Consider the following 17,070-nt stretch of genomic DNA (forward strand, 5'->3'; position numbering starts at 1 on the left):
CGCCAATTGGCAGAACCCAATTTGCCACAGATTAAAGAGGGTTTGATAATGGATGAGTCGATTATTTATTCTTTATTTAAGATTCTTTACAGTTTATTCTTGTTAAATAGATTTATGATGACACTATCTGTAAAGTTCTGCATAAACTAAAGCTTGGCTGACTGATTTAACATGCAGTAAACAAAAATATTATTTAAATATATGCAGTCCTACTAGTTTTTCGACAACCAGCATGTCACAACCGAGAATCAACTCCTCTTGTCTTAACAGTGTTCTGTGTTTTCTGACAACGTGTCAAAGCATTTGCAGAATTTAAGGCAGCTATTTTGAGTTTTTAATGCCTTTTCCAAAAACTGTCATTCTTCATAGATCTCAAGATTTTCATGTTTGTTTTAGTACAAGGGGACATTCCTATAAATATATTATTTGTGACAATTTCTCAAACATTGGAGGAACCAGACACTTGTTTGAGTTTGATACTGCTGAAAATGAATGGCACACCGACAGAGAGTGCACGATACAGCATGGACAATTTGTATTTTCACTTTTGTTATTTTTATAAATGCAAGAGAAGACCATTCCACAAGTTAGACTAAACAACTTTTCAGAATCTAGTGCAGTTATGATAAATGCATGGTATTCTGTAAAATATGAATTGTGTGGACTTCACTTTTTCCAGTTTGCTCGTATATAATGCATTATATGACAAGTGATGACAGATAATTTAGGATAAATATTTTCCTTCATTTTGTCACCATTCATAGTTGAAAGGAATCAGTGCACTTGGTGCATGGTGGGAATGAGCCAGAATGGTTCATGGAGTGCCAGTCCATTGCAGGGGACAGTCTCATTTACACAACCTGGTCCTGGAATCTTTGGAAAAATAATTCGGACGTGAGCATCAGTAGGCTTTGCGCCCTATTGTGAACTATGCTATAATATTTCAGTAATTCTATACTGCTCTGATGCTGATCTTTCTGATCATAGAATAGGTCATTATACTGACAATTGACAAAGACTATATAATCTTTATTATAAAGATTGAGCAGAACCTTATTTGGTTATAAAAAGAATAAAACTAAACAAAAACATCCTTCAAAGCCACTCGTATGATAGGTGTTTTGTCTTGGTAGAGTATTATTTTACTCTACTTTCCCCTTTGGTATTATTAATATGTAGCCTTTGTCAGAATGCCTCAAATCTCACAGACTTACCACTGTTTATAAGTATTGTACCATATAACTTCTCCCCACCTTCCCTCCTACATCTATAACCTCAGGCAATTAGGTGTAGTAAAAGACAAGCAGGAGTTAAATTACAATTTAAACAATTTATTATTGATAATATTCATAAATAATAATAATATGCAAAGTACATTTGAATATTGGCAACCATACAACCTGATTAAATGGTGATGTGTAGATTCAGGCAGCACACAGACTTGTTAGTTACTTAAAAAAAATCTCTAGTTAAGTCATCATTGGTGCTCAGCTTTCTTCAGAACAGGCCGCATTGCCTGTCTCAATATGGCTGCCGAGCTGTGTTCTTCACTGTGTTGCCCTTTTCAGTTCATGGTGTGTCTGAGCTGCTCCTTCATCGGTTGGTAAGAGAGAGAGTGAGGTTAAGCAAGCAAATTTATAGATTCTCTGTCCTACCCCTAGAACCAATAGGACGTCATGGTACTTGAAGGCTTCGTATACAAGCCAGTTCCAAACAGTCATACTTCAGAGCAATGGGGGAATAGAACATCTTAACACCTGCCACAAACCCCACCCCCCCACCCCAAAACCATGTATTGAGGTAAAGCTTGGCAGTTAGGCAACCTGGCTTTGTGTGGGGGGATAAGAGAGAGACTCATTAGTTTCAAGCACTTCCCCAAACTCTCATAAAATTCACTTTCCTGACTTAGTTTTGCCTAAGTTTCAAATAAAGACATACAAAATATTTATCAACTTATATGCCAAATCTCACATCACAACAATGAGGTATTTCATTGCTTGTGTAATTTAAACAACACCGTATGCAGTTGCTGGGCCCGTAATAATAATAATTATTTGCATTTATATAGCGCTTTTCTCACTACTCAAAGTGCTCAGCAATTGCAGGTTAAGGGCTTTGCTCAAAGGCCCAACAGAGCAGAGTGCCTGTTGACATTTACGGGATTCGAACCGGCAACCTTCCGATTGCCAGTGCAGATCCCTAGCCTCAGAGCCACCACTCCGCCGTGGTATTGCTGTGTTATGATGCGATCTGCAGCCACTTTGACACGGCTTGCTAATGCGGTAGCTCAATTGAATTATAAAGCTCCACAGCCACTCAGATCGTGGTTTATGATATGCTGCTGAAGGATAAGTGAACATCCCTACACTTGCACAGACTGGGTGTATTTCAAGTCCTGTTCTACCTGGCACACTTACTCTATTATACGTCTTTTATGTTTTTTGGTATTCATATGCTGAGTAATATCTCAGAGTCCTCGACAAGAGATGGCACATCTACCTCCTTATATTTGATGTATCAGCAAAACACATCTGTTCTTCATACATTTTCATACTTTAAACATTTTTTTCTGTTATCCAAATGTAATTCCCCAAGAGTTTTGAATTTCAGAGATTCAATTGTCATTTTCTTTGTATATTGCTTCTGAAAAATAGTAAAAGTAAAAATGTATTAATAGTGTTTTTCACTTACCACAGCACCATTTTGTTGTTAACGGGATCCACAAGCGTTAGTCCATTTCTCATTAGCCACATTTTGTGATGTCGCTTTCTTGACATGTTCTAGGGTAGCGTCATGCATCAGACAGCATCCAAGATTGTAGATAACTGTTAAAAAAAAAACTTTGGTATACAATTTAGGATTTGATTTCTTTGGTTTCTCATCTCCTGGTTGTTTTTTTTTTTTTCGGGGGGTTGCTTTTTGGTTTTGATGAAAAGATTTTTTAGTCCTTCTGGTTCTTCACTGACAGTGTTTATCCCCTGGTCATATTTCCCTTTGGTCCACCATTCTTCCATTCTGGTTCAAGATAGATAGATAGATAGATAGATTTTAGTATAGTAGGCAGGATAAGATAGATAGATAGATAGATAGATAGATAGATAGATAGATAGATAGATAGATAGATAGATAGATAGATAGATAGATAGATAGATAGATAGATAGATAGATAGATAGATAGATAGATAGATAGATAGATAGATAGATAGATAGATAGATAGATAGGCCTATTCTTATCTATCTATCTATCTGACAATTCTCTTGTGTTGAACAGTGCTAATGGCTCATGGGTTATAATGCGAAACAGAAGAATTTTTAAGTAATTAAAAAAGAGAATCAGTCAGTTTTGTTCATATACTGTATAGTCTGCATGGTGCAAGATGACAGTTAACAAGGATTCTAAAAAAAACAGGAAGCACAGCGCATCTGTTCTGTAATTATCGGCTGCCTGCCGTCTTGCCTCACAAGCGAAAGAAGAGCTGCTGTGCCCAGCTGGTGGTGGATCTTTGTGCTAGAAGCGATTGTTTGTGTAGTGTAACAATATCAGACTCGGATTTCGCTGTTCTGTGGCCACAAAACAAAATTCTAGCACCTCACAGTGTGGTGGAGCTCCAAATTCAAAAGTTCTTTAGATTTATTCAGCCTGTCCACTGTGAATACACGTGTAACCTGAGTGTAATGCGCCATGGGATGGCCATAGACATGAAGATTGCTTGAAAAATTCACCCCAGAATACACTGAAAGTTACACCTGTATCAGGCTGCTATGTCTGGATTAAAGTAGAGGGGTCTAAAGCAGGATGCCAAGTGTCAGCTCTGATTTTAATTTGTTGTGGTCGTCCGAGGGAAAGACGGCTCGTGACTCAAAGTAATTGTTGGGGTGCCAACCCGGTTGTCCCCATTTATTTCAATCATCCAAACAAAAAATGAACATGCAATGGTGCATTAAGCAACAAAAGATACTGCCTCTCCAGGGCTGTTTATAATACGTGGGGTTAAGGCACAAAGAAGCTCCGGCTCTTTACTCTCCCAGTCATTGAGTAACGCCTTCTTCCAGGTGGCTGTGCTTTTATGGTACAGGGACTGGAAGGGGTGGAGTCAGATGTCCTCACTGGCTGAATCCTCAGCACTGTGGAGGAAAAGGAAGACATCACAGTTAGTGGCAGTGCCACCTCTTGGCCCACAGTGGAATTACAATCCTGGGAAAAACCTGAAGGGTGACAATCTGATGCTCTTGCGCGACATTGTCTATATTATGATTGCTTTGGCTGGTTCTAGTGGGCCATCACCAGAAGGTAATTCTAATTTGCAAGTATGTACTTCATGTAATAACATGCAGCTGAATTCACTTTATCCAGAACTTGTGGTTGGCCATTAAAAGTGATTTATTGTGAAGTTTCAGTTGTGGTGGATTGCCGGCTTTCGATTGCGGCTCTCACCCCCAGGCCGCCAGGAGGAGCTCTCCCAACAGCGTGAACATCCCCCGAGTTCCAGCAGGGCCTCATGGACTATGTAGTTTTTATACGCAGCCCTGCTGGATACCTTGGGGGCCACCAGGCGTCGCTGTAGGGGGGCTCGTAGGCTCGTATGTGCCCTATAACCCGGGAGTACGTCATGGTCACATGACGGGAAGAAACGACGTGCTCCCGGGGTGAAGAAAAGGACTGTTTACCCTGACCCGGAAGGAATAAGGAACTGTGGACTGTTGGGCAGGAACCACTTCCGGGTCAGAGGGTATAAAGGACTCATGGGTAAGCCCAGACATTGAGCTGAGCTGGGAGGTAGGGTGGCAAGTGTCTGGGCGAGGAGGAGAGAGTGATTATTGTATTGTATTGTGTTTATATGAGTAGTGTGGTGTGTAGAGTGCTTTGTGCACTTTTACTTAGTGTTTGGAGTGGTACCTGAGGGTCCGAGAGGTGGACAAAGACCTTATCTGCTACACAGTTAATGAAGAATTATCTTTAAATTCAGTACATATTCAGGCCCCTTCACTTTTTAGGCATTTTGTTATGTTGCAGCCTTGTACTAAAATCATTTACACTTGTTTTTTTTTTTCCATATCATGTAACACTCGATACCCCAGAATGACAAAACAAAAACAGAGTTTTAGAATTTATTGCAGGTTTATTAAAAATAAAAACTGAAATAGCCTAATGACAAAAATATCAAAACCTTTTACTCAGTATCTAGTTGAAGCGCCTTTGGAAGTGATCACAGTCTGGAATGTTCTTGGGTAAGACATGACACTCTTTACACTCCTGGATTTAGGGATTTTCTGCTGTTCTTCTCTGCAGATCCTCTCAAGCTCTGTCAAGTTGAATGGAGACTGCCTGTGGACAGATATGGTCAGGTCTCTAGAGATGTTCAGTTGGGTTCAAATCTGGGCTCTGGCTGGGCAACTCAATGAATTTCCAAGAGTTGTCCCTAGGCCACTCACGTGTTGTCTTTGCTTCGTCATTAGGGTCATTGTCCTGCTGGAAGCTGAACATTCAGTCTATCCTGAGATCCAGAGATAAGGATATCTCTGTACTTTTCACCATTCAGCTTTCCCTCAACCCTGTCTAGTCTCCCAGTCACTTCTGGTGAAAAGCAACCCCATAGCATGATACTACCACCATCATGCTTCACCGTTGGAATGGTATATCACCTGGTTTCCTCCAGGCATGGTGCTAACCTTGGTTTCTTCAAATTAAGGAAACTCCTTTTGGTGTCTTTTTGCAAACTCCAATCAGGCTTCTCTGTGTCTTTAACGGAAGAGAGACGTCTGTCTGGTCACTCTGTCATAATCTCTAGACCAGTGGAGTGTTACAGTGAAGGACAGCCTTCTGGAAGTTTATTCCATCTTTACACAGGGTCTCTGGTGTTCACTGAGTGAAACCATTGGATTCTAGGTCACCTGCTTACCAAGGCTCTTCTCCCACGATTTCTTGGTTTATCCAGGTGGTCAGCTCTTCTATTTCGGAATTATGGAGACCACTATGCTCGGGGAACGTTCAATGCCAAATAATTTTTTTGTTCTAGCCTTCCCCTGATCTGTACCTCAACACAATCCTGTCTCTAAGCTCTGTATGCAATTCCAGTGATCTACGCCACCACTACCTGATCAAAGTCCCATGCAGCCTCCAATAATGTCTGAATGACAACATATACCTCAACTTCTCACAAGATCCAATTCCTCAAATCCTTTAAAAACAACAAAGAATTACTTAAGAACATTTATGTTAGGGAGAATGCCCAGTGGGGTCTGGGTGGTCTTTTGGTCTGGAACCCCTGCAGATTTTGTTTTTTGCTCCAGCTTAACTAAAGATGTTTAATTTTTTCTGTCCACCTTGGCCTCCTGAGCTTATCATCAGACTGTAATTTAGAAAGTTATATTTAAGTACTTCTCTTAATTATATATCATTCTTATGGAAGTGTCCATTATTCATTTATCTTTTGTATGCTATTTATTCATTATTATTCATTAATTTGTTTTTCTTTGCATGTAAGTACATCATTGACATGTTGTAAAGCACTTTGAGTTTCATCGTTTGTATGAAGTATCCATCTGTTAAAGTTGAGAGGGTGAACGCTAACGAATACAATGTCTTGACTGGTGAATAGTCAGTAGGATATACATAAATGTTTGCCCATCATTCACAAATGATACTTCAGATACAGACTCCCGACTGCGAATTCAGAGCTTGCGAATTAAAGTAGCCACTTCACACGAAAATTATGGGCCCTCTTTCCTTTTCATATTCACCACAGACAAGCGTTGACATAACTTTGAGTATCGACAAATCACCAATCAAAAAGCAGCACTTACCAGAGCCCACCCTCTAAACTTTGATGAGTCAAAATGATAGTTTACATTTCGTGTGTATTTTCTGTTACGTGAGGAGTTGATGAAATATATAAAGAACTGGATAAATGAGAACTGTTTAAATAATAAGCAACAAAAAACATATTTCATGACACGTGTAATTATTTATGTTCACATATCATTATTGTCACATTTCACAATACATGTATTTATTTGAGTATTTACGTATTTATATAATTTTGTCCGAAATATTCCTCCATACCCAAAAGCTTTGGTGAGAAACTAAGTACTGCTATGTAGACGTGGGGACTCACATGCAAAGTGGTTGCTTGCACTCATAATGTTGCTTAAAACACTGTGGCCAGTAATTGAACGAAGTCCTGGTAGCGTTTCATTTGTGTACTGCATGTCATTGTCATCGATGTTTTTAACCACCGGTGAGAGGCTACCTGTGCAAATCTGGAACATGGGTGCCATCAGAGCGATAGTTCTTGGCCGTCAACCACTGAGTTACCAGAATGCATACATAACCAGCGTCTGAGCACCTCAGTACTCTGAAACAAAAGATGCATACAATTCCTTTCACTAATGTAAGCAGATTTTATAACATGTATTCCCTTGACATTGAATCAAATTCTTTTACACACAATGCATGAATAAAACATTTTCTCAGAATGTATTTGTGTATTATTCTTTATATTGTGATAGATAGATAGATAGATAGATAGATAGATAGATAGATAGATAGATAGATAGATAGATAGATAGATAGATAGATAGATAGATAGATAGATAGATAGATAGATAGATAGATAGATAGATAGATAGATAGATACTTTATTAATCCCCAAGGTGAAATTCACATATTCCAGCAGCAGCATACTGATAAAAAACAATATTAAATTGAAGAGTGATAAAAATGTAGATATAACAGACAATAACTTTGTATAATGTTAACGTTTACCCACAGGGTGAAATTGAAGAGTTGCATAATGTGGAGGAGGAACGATCTCCTCAGTCTGTCAGAGGAACAGGAAGGTGACAGCAGTCTGTCGCTGAAGCTGCTCCTCTGTCTGGAGATGATACTGTTTAGTGGATGCAGTGGATTCTCCTGCTCAGCTCCCGTCGCTCTGCCACGGATGTCAAACTGTCCAGCTCCATGCCTACAATAGAGCCTGCCTTCCTCACCAGTTTGTCCAGGCGTGAGGCCTCCCCAGCACACCACCGTGTAGAAGAGGGCACTCGCCACAACCGTCTGATAGAACATCTGTAGCATCTTATTGCAGATGTTGAAAGACGCCAGCCTTCTAAGGAAGTATAGTTGGCTCTGTCCTCTCTTGCACAGAGCATCAGTATTGGCAGTCCAGTCCAATTTATCATTCAGCTGGACTCCCGGGTATTTATAGGTCTGCACCCTCTGCACACAGTCACCTCTGATGATCATGGGGTCCATGACGGGCCTGGTCCTCCTAAAATCCACCACCAGCTCTTTGGTTTTGCTAGTGTTCAGTTGTAGGTGGTTTGAGTCGCACCATTTAACAAAGTCCTTGATTAGGTTCCTATACTCCTCCTCCTGCCCACTTCTGATGCAGCCCACGATAGTAGTGTCGTCAGCGAACCTTTGCACGTGGCAGGACTCCGAGTTGTATTGGAAGTCCGATGTATTTAGGCGGAACAGGACTGGAGAACACTGTTATGCAGAGTGTCTCGTTTTAAAAGTTAACAATAATCAATGGGGTTGACTGCTGGTCATGAAATATAATCATAAACTGCTCCCTTTGGGCAGCCCTCAATGAGTGTGACAGATAAAACTTCTTATTTGCTCCTCTTCCTCCTATGAGCTTTACAGCATAGTGGTTCTTTACTGTATAATATCCATCTACTGTATTCACCTAAGCAGCACCAAACTAGCCATCAATGTGGAGTGTCAGCGAAATTAGTATCTTAAATAAAGTATAGTCAAGACTACCAATACAAACAAATGCAAAGATGGATATCCTTTATTACACCAAGCTTGCCCGGTTCTCTATGACAAGACTGAATAATATAAAAAAGCAACAATCTTAAATAAGTTAGATTGAGGAGCACATTAGTTTGTACCAATCAGCATGCAGATAAATGGTATGATGATGTAACACATCCATCCATCCAACCATAATCCAACCCGCTATATCCTAATTACAGGGTCACGGGGGGTCTGCTGGAGCCAATCCCAGCCAACACATGGCGCAAGACAGGAAACAAACCCCGGGCAGGGCGCCAGCCCACCACAGTGTTGTAACACTCTGATACCTTAATGTTATCTAAAAGTCCCAAAATAGTTACAAAGACTAAATGTTTTTTACACAGTTCTATATCTAAAAAAACATAAATTCTTATACAGGACAAAGTAAAAATTATTTAATGTCATGATCTCATCGTTCTTTTGGTTATGTTCGGCCTGCTAAAGGTAGAGAATGTCTTAGTTAAGCAGGCAGCGCAAGTCAGAAGCTCTTTACAAATTCATGTTTTACCCTAACATGTTTCACCTTTGGGTTATATAAAATGCGGAATACAAACTCAGCTACAATGAGATTTCATTCCCAAGTTTTAGGATGAACCCCATAAACTTCAATCTCTTTTTCATTTCTTTCCTACAGGACTGATAATCTCCTTACAGCTTCTACGAGGTGAAATGGAACAAATCCGCAGGGAAAATCCTATGATCTTCAACCGTGGGGTTGCGGTCACAAGGAAACTTGGGTTCCCTGATGTCATCATGCCAGGTACAAGCATCCCTCAGCACTGGTCAGGACATTAAATCTGTATTTATGTAAATATATTACAGTAGGCGTGTGATTGTGTGTGTAACTCACTTGGCGTCCAGCTTCAAGAACACACCGGCCTTGCTAATGCATGTTCATCTGAGCCTTCCAAATGCTGTCATGCATTGCCATGAGCTTATATGCCTGCAAACTAAATCTTTCTATAACTTTGGATATCATGCTGCTTAGTTGATAATCTTTAGGAGGAATGGAAATAGAAACTGGTAGGGTGCCCAGGCTAGCTGGCGTTTGGGCAAGTAGCTACGTGTGGACTGTAAACAAGTATTTACATCATTTAAAAGTGGGAGGCAGTGCCACCTTTTCAGAAATATGGTAAATGTTGACGTTGGGCAGAACGTATGCCACGCTCTTTCTCCTCATTGCTGATAATCAGTTTCAAATTTTCTATGCTCCCCTTTACCATCTCTTAACCCTTTTCTGTACATAAGCTTGAATGACACCATATGCATTAGGCAAATATAGAATTTAATCACATTCAGTTATGTTTTATGAGAAATGTTTAGTCTAATCAGTGAGCTGCAAAAAAATCATGTAAAAACTGTATTGTGGCCGTCCAACTGAAATGCACTACCTCTGTACATTACTTTAAAGAGTCTAGCTTCCTTTAAAGGAGATGTTTTTTGTCCTTTAGTTGTCCATTTCAATCTTGCTCTATTGCCATATGTTGCTCTTGAGTCACATTCTTGTGCATTTTCTGAGATATTTCTTCTTTGTTGTTTTGTCAAAGATGCTATATGCAGTACAGTTAAAAAAAATTGTTATGTCATTACACTGGATACCAAGTTAGTATTTTAGAATTGAATAGATAATTATAGAGACAGCACCATCATGACAGAAAGCAGAAATGTATTAAAACAGGTCACTGCTTTCTGTTGTGCAGGGTGCTTAGCATAACACAGCAGAACAAAGAGATGGAAGTGACAGATTCAGTACAATTACTTAGTAGTATGATGCCCTAGTAATGGCAGAATTTAACACATAAAGCGTGTCAAACTCATCCTCCCATCAATTATCAAACCCACTAAATTCAAGTTCAGCATTGGGAAAAAAGAAGGAACCAAAGCTGAACAGCTCACTGGTCCATTACATAGCACACAATAATACGAATCTCATTCAAGAGGAAGATGGAGACGCAAGTAGACAGGGAGGAGTGTGTCAAAGGCCAACACTCATGTGGAGACTTAAAGCACAAAGTCCTTCTCTTCCTTGAGTTCGACTACTAAACCAATACATGTTTTTCTGTTCACCAAATTTTGTAATAACACAAGTTACAAAAGAAAAGCATGAATTAAACAGTGGACTGTAATTTCTGTTCTTATGAGTACTGTTAATACAAGATAGATAGATAGATACAGTGAGGAACATAAGTATTTGCACACCCTGCGATTTTGCAAGTTCTCCCACTTAGAAATCATGGAGGGGTTTGAAATTCCCATTGTAGGTGCATTCCCGTTTTGAGAAACAGAATGTAAAAAAAAAAAATTCAGGAAATCTCATTGTATGATTTGTACAGAATTTATTTGTATTGCACTGCTGCACATAAGTATTTGAACACCTGGCAATCAGCAAGAATTCTGGCTCTCAGAGACCTGTTACTCTGCCTTTAAGAAGTCCACCTCTACTCCACTTAGTAATCTTAATTAGTAGCACCTGTCTGAGCTCTTTAAAGACACCTGTCCACCCCACAGTCAGTCAGACTCCAACTACTACCATGGGCAAGACCACAGAGCTGTCAAAAGACACCAGAGACAAAATTGTGGACCTCCACAAGGCTGGAAAGGGCTACGGGGCAACTGCCAAGCAGCTTGGTGAAAATAGATCAACTGTTGGAGCAATTGTCAGAAAATGAAAGAGGCTAAAGACGACTGTCAGTCTCCCTCGGACTGGGGCTTCATGTAAGATCTCACCTTGTGGGGTATCACAGATGATAAGAAAGGTGAGGAATTGGCCCAGAACTACACGGGAGGAGCTGGTCAATGACATGAAGAGAGCTGGGACCACAGTTTCAAAGGTCACTGTCGGTAGAACACTATGCTGTCATGGTTTCAAATCACGCATTGCACGGAAGGTTCCCCTGCTCAAGTCATCACATGTCCAGGCCCGTCTGAAGCTTGCCAATGACCATCTGGATGATCCAGAGGAGGCATGGGAGAAAGTCATGTGGTCAGATGAGACCAAAATAGAACTTTTTGGTCTAAACTTCATTCGCCGAGGAAAAAGAAGGAGGAGTTGCATCCCAAGAACACCATCCCTACTGTGAAGCATGGAGGTGGAAACATCATGCTTTGGGGGTGCTTTTCTGCGAAGGGGACAGGACGACTGCACTATATTAAGGAGAGGGTGAATGGAGCCATGTATTGTGAGATTTTGAGCAACAACCTCCTTCCCTCAGTCAGAGCACTGAAGATGGGTCATGGCTGGGTCTTCCAACATGACAATGACCCGAAGCACAAAGCCAGGATAACCAAGGAGTGGCTCCGTAAGAAGCATATCAAGGTTCTGGAGTGGCCTAGCCAGTCTCCAGACCTAAATCCAATCGAAAATCTTTGGAGGGAGCTGAAACTCCGTTGTTGCTCAGCGCCAGCCCCGGAACCTGACAGATCTAGAAGAGATCTGTGTGGAGGAGTGGGCCAAAATCCCTGTTACAGTGTGTGCAAACCTGGTCAAGAACTACGGGAAACATTTGACCTCTGTAATTGCAAACAAAGGCTTCTATACCAAATATTAACACTGATTTTCTCAGGTGTTCAAATACTTATGTGCAGCAGTGCAATACAAATAAATTCTGTACAAATCATACAATGTGATTTCCTGAATTGTTTTTATACATTCTGTCCCTCACAGTGGGAATGCACCTACAATGTGAATTTCAGACCCCTCCATGTTTTCTAACTGGGAGAACTTGCAAAATCGCAGGGTGTTCAAATACTTATGTTCCTCACTGTAGATAGATAGATATGAAAGGCATCATTAGATAGATAATAATTATTAATAATTAATAATAATTATTTGCATTTATATAGCGCTTTTCTCACTACTCAAAGCGCTCAGCAATTGCAGGTTAAGGGCCTTGCTGAAGGGCCCAACAGAGCAGAGTCCCTTTTGACATTTACGGGATTCGAACCGGCAACCTTCCGATTGCCAGTGCAGATCCCTAGCCTCAGAGCCACCACTCCGCCTTGTACCCCTTATTATTATATTGTAACCCTAACCCTAACCCTAACTTTTCAATGCCCAATTACTACTCCTGCCTTCACCATTTCCAATGAAAATATAAAAGTGCGGAAACTTTTTGAACATCCCTCATAAAACCATAAGCAGGTTACTATTAACAATTTTTTAGTCTGCGCCTGTTCATTGCTCTCTGTCAGTCAGGTGCTCTATAAAAGCAGACAGAGTTGGGAGGAGTTGAGGTAAAAGAGATAGAAAAGATGAAGAAAAAGAAAGAAGATAAAGTGCTGTGTGCCTTATACTGTTCTTTATACTGTGCATTGGCGGGGGACAAAGGAAAAACATTTACGGGATTCGAACCGGCAACCTTCCGATTGCCAGTGCAGATCTCTAGCCTCAGAGCCACCACTCAGATAGATAGATAGATATGAAAGGCATCATTAGATAGATAGATAGATAGATAGATAGATAGATAGATAGATAGATAGATAGATAGATAGATAGATAGATAGATAGATAGATAGATAGATAGATAGATTATTATTTGTCCCCAAGGGGGAAATTTGGCTTTGTACATAAGCTCTTTAAATAAATAAATGCTTAAATAGGTAGTGTGAGAAGCAGCCCGGACACAGACAGACGGACATCATATTTTCACCCAACACACGTTTATTTACACTATTTACAATCCTTAGATTTGCACAAACCCAGTGCCTCCAGCACCAATCCCCCAAAGTCCAGGCCTCTCTTCTCAGTGGTTCCTTCAGGCTTCCTCCACTGTTCTCCAATCAGACTTCGTCCACTCCTCGCCCGACTCTAGTCCCCCTTTGCAGGGAAGCAGCCCCTTTTATACAAGCCCGGATGGGCTCCAGGTGCTTCCCGACACTCCTCCGCGGACACTCCCCTGTGTGGCGGAAGTGCCGGCTGTGCTCACGGAAGCCCTCCGGGTGTCCTCAGCCTTCTTCCCCCCAGCACTTTCGGGTGTGGTGGAAGTGCTGAGGTCCAGGGTTCTCCAGGCACTGGTGGCGCCCCCTGGCGGTGACCATGGGCCCCTACAAGGTTGAGCTTCCCAGCTCTGTACCCGTGGCCCCCAAAGGAACCAGGGTGGTCGCCCCCTCATGGTCCGGAGGAGGCATGAGCCCTCCTTCTGTCCTCCTGGGCATCCCGGCTGGGTGCCAACCCCAGCTGCGTGCCACAGTAGATAACTAAGAAAATAAATAAATATCTAAATAGACAGAATATCTAAAGAATGAGCAGAACCTTATTTGGTTATAAAAAGAATAAAACTAAACAAAAACATCCTTCAAAGCCACTCGTATGATGGGGTATGTCATTACCTGTGTAATTTAAACAATACCTTATGCAGTTGCTGGGCCCGTATTGCTGTGTTATGATGCGCTGTGTAGCCACTTTCACACGGCTTGCTTATGCGGTAACTCAATTGAATTATAAAGCTCCACAGCCACTTAGATAATGGTTTATAATATGCTGCTGAAGGATAAGTGATCAGCCTTACACTTGCACAAATTGTGTCTGTTTCAAGTCCTGCTCTAAATGGGCGCAAGGCACACTTACTCTTTCTCTACGTCTTTTATGTCTTTTGTTACTGTTCTCTTCACCTCTGCGGCCAAGTCATCCCCAAACATTGTCTCATTTGAGCCATACTATGGTCTCCTCTTACAGAATCTCATCCATGTTTGTGGCCTATGTCTCATGTCACCTCTCCTTGGAGTGCCAATGTTACCAGTTTGCTCCAGCATCCCCACTGGGCTCCTGGTACAAGACTTATCAGGCCTCTTTTTTTTCTTCCATTTCTTTCTTCTGTTTGTTCCACAAGACAAGCCATATTTATGTTAAAATGAAATGACGATTTGGGACATGTGACATTGCTCACATTTGATTGGCTTATCTTGTCCTGATGGCAAATAACTCTAATTAAAATGTTTGATCTTTTAAGTACCTCTGCACTCTTTTCTTTCCCAAGATGTAAACTAATTTTGGTAATTCCTAGTCCTACGGCATCCATACATTCACAGGTTATAAATTAATTAAAACGGGTTCTACGGCATCTGTGATTATTTTCTATTCCCAGATCAGTAAAGTAATTGAAAAAGAAACTCACTAGATCAAACACATAAATTACTAGTACAATACAAAAGGATGCTTGCAATGTATGTAATTAAAGTCCTGTAAATTCAGTTTATCCTGGTTTATCTGAGCAAAATAATTAAAATTTCACATAAACAGATTGCAGTCGAAAAACGGAATATTTTCCACACCAGAACAATGGGATACAGAATGCATTTGTAACAAACTCAGATAAATGCCTTGCAGACTGATCTCTCCTCCTGTCATTATACCAAAGCGATCGATAAGAAAGCAAAATGCAGTGCTACATGCATTCATGGTACCAAAAAGAACTCTGGCAATGACATCTCCTGAGCGTCAAGCCAAATTAGGCAGGTGCTTCAGTGACAAAGAATGACGAGAGATAAGCCTGAATAAAGAGCCCTTGAGCAGCTGGTTTATAGTATGGTTTACTGACATGTCAGACATGCTCTACAATACAGAATGCAACAACGACAATAACAGAGAAATGTTTGCTGACAAATGAGGAGATTGTCAGATACTCACAACTTCCGCACATACGCAAGCTTTACTTTAATATTCTTACATTCAATACAATACAATTTATTTTGTATAGTCCAAAATCACATAAGAAGTGCCGCAATGGGCTTTAACAGGCTCTGCCTTTTCACAGCCCCTCGGCCTTGACTTTCTAAGAAGACAAGAAAAAACTCTCCAAAAAAATCCTTGTAGGGAAAAAAAATGGAAGAAACCTTTGGAAAGACAGTTCAAAGAGAGACCCCATTCCAGGTAGGCTGGGCGTGCAGTGGGTATCAAAAAGAAGGAGGTAAATACAATACAACACACAGAATAGAACACAAGTAATCCTCAATACAATATAACAGTGCAATAGAAACATTACAAGTACAGAGCAGAATTTCACATAATACGATTTGGATTTGTTCAGAGTCATGGAGACCTCAACCATCAAGCTGCCTCTTCCTATTGGCCAGTCCACAGCTGAGTCAGTGCTGGGCCAGCCAATCCGATGAAAGGACCCCTCTACGCAACAATTCCTGCGATCCTCCATCAGAGATGACTTTAGCTTAGGCAGGTAAAACAACTTGGCAGCTGGGCAGTGACACCAAGTGCCACATGTGAGTACAGAGAAGAGAAACAGAATAGGTGAGGGTTAGTAACAAATTAGAACTATCATGTTACTTATGTTTAAGTACTAATGACTAACAACAGAGATGCAATCTGTACAGTTAATCAGCAGCTCTAGTCAGGGTGTGCTAAACTGAAGTAGTGAGTCTTCAGCCGGGATATGAAAGCTGAGACCGAAGGGGCATCTCTTATAGTAGCAGGCAGACCATTCCACAGTTTAGGGGCCCTGTAACTAAAAGCTTGGCCTCCCACTGTTATTTTATTAATCCTTGAAATCATAAGTAGACCGGCATCTTGAGATCTTAATGTGTGTTCTTACATGGTTTGAAAGCCATGGTAAGTTCAGATAAGTAAGCCGGACCTTGGCCATTTAAGGCTTTATATGTTAAAAGGAGGATTTTGAAATCTTCCCTAAACTTAACCAGGAGCCAATGTAAGAATTTTAGAACTGTAGTTATGTGTTCGTATTTTCTTCTTCTTGTAATAATTCTTGCAGCAGCATTTTGGATTAACTGGAAGCTGTATAAAGAACAGTTTGAACATCCAGTGAACACAGAATTGTAGTAGTCAATCCTACTAGTGCTGTTTCTATAATCATCAATGTTTGGTTGAGGAGCACTACTTTCGAAAGTTATATCAGTGATGTACTAAATGTACGGTGGTATATAATCATAGTGAAAACAACATAATCTGCAGTAAAATGGAAATGTTCACCTTGCTCTATATCAAGGTTGGGCAAAGTCAGTCCTAGTGGGCCGTAGCGGCTGCAGGATTTTGTTCCAACCCAGTTGCTTAATTAGAAAACGATCCTTGCTAATAATTTAATTTCAAGGCTTGTTTGCCACTTCAGCTCATTCTCATATCCTAATTTTTTTTTCCTTTATAAGAATATCATCCATATGACTTGAAGCCAAAAACGGATGAGTAATTCTCAGTCCTTCACTTTTTTCTCTTCACTTTCCTTCTAAGTATTTAATGAAACCAAATAATGCTTGATAAATACACTTGGATGTTACCGTAAACAAGCTAAATAGAGAAC

The 17,070-nt window shown here is 40.6% G+C and overlaps 1 protein-coding gene across 8 annotated transcripts in view; it reads left to right on the forward strand.

Annotated features, from left to right (window-relative positions):
• dock3 (dedicator of cytokinesis 3) overlaps positions 1-17,070 on the forward strand; it is a 970,442-nt gene that overhangs the window by 768,678 nt on the left and 184,694 nt on the right. For all 8 annotated transcript variants that reach the window (XM_051921401.1, XM_051921404.1, XM_051921402.1 and 5 more), the window contains one exon: positions 9,441-9,566. In XM_051921401.1, the coding sequence (XP_051777361.1) occupies positions 9,441-9,566 (126 nt within the window). The remainder of the gene's footprint in view (positions 1-9,440; positions 9,567-17,070) is intronic.

This window comes from Erpetoichthys calabaricus, chromosome 18 (genome assembly GCF_900747795.2).
Source record: "Erpetoichthys calabaricus chromosome 18, fErpCal1.3, whole genome shotgun sequence".
NCBI lineage: Eukaryota > Metazoa > Chordata > Cladistia > Polypteriformes > Polypteridae > Erpetoichthys > Erpetoichthys calabaricus.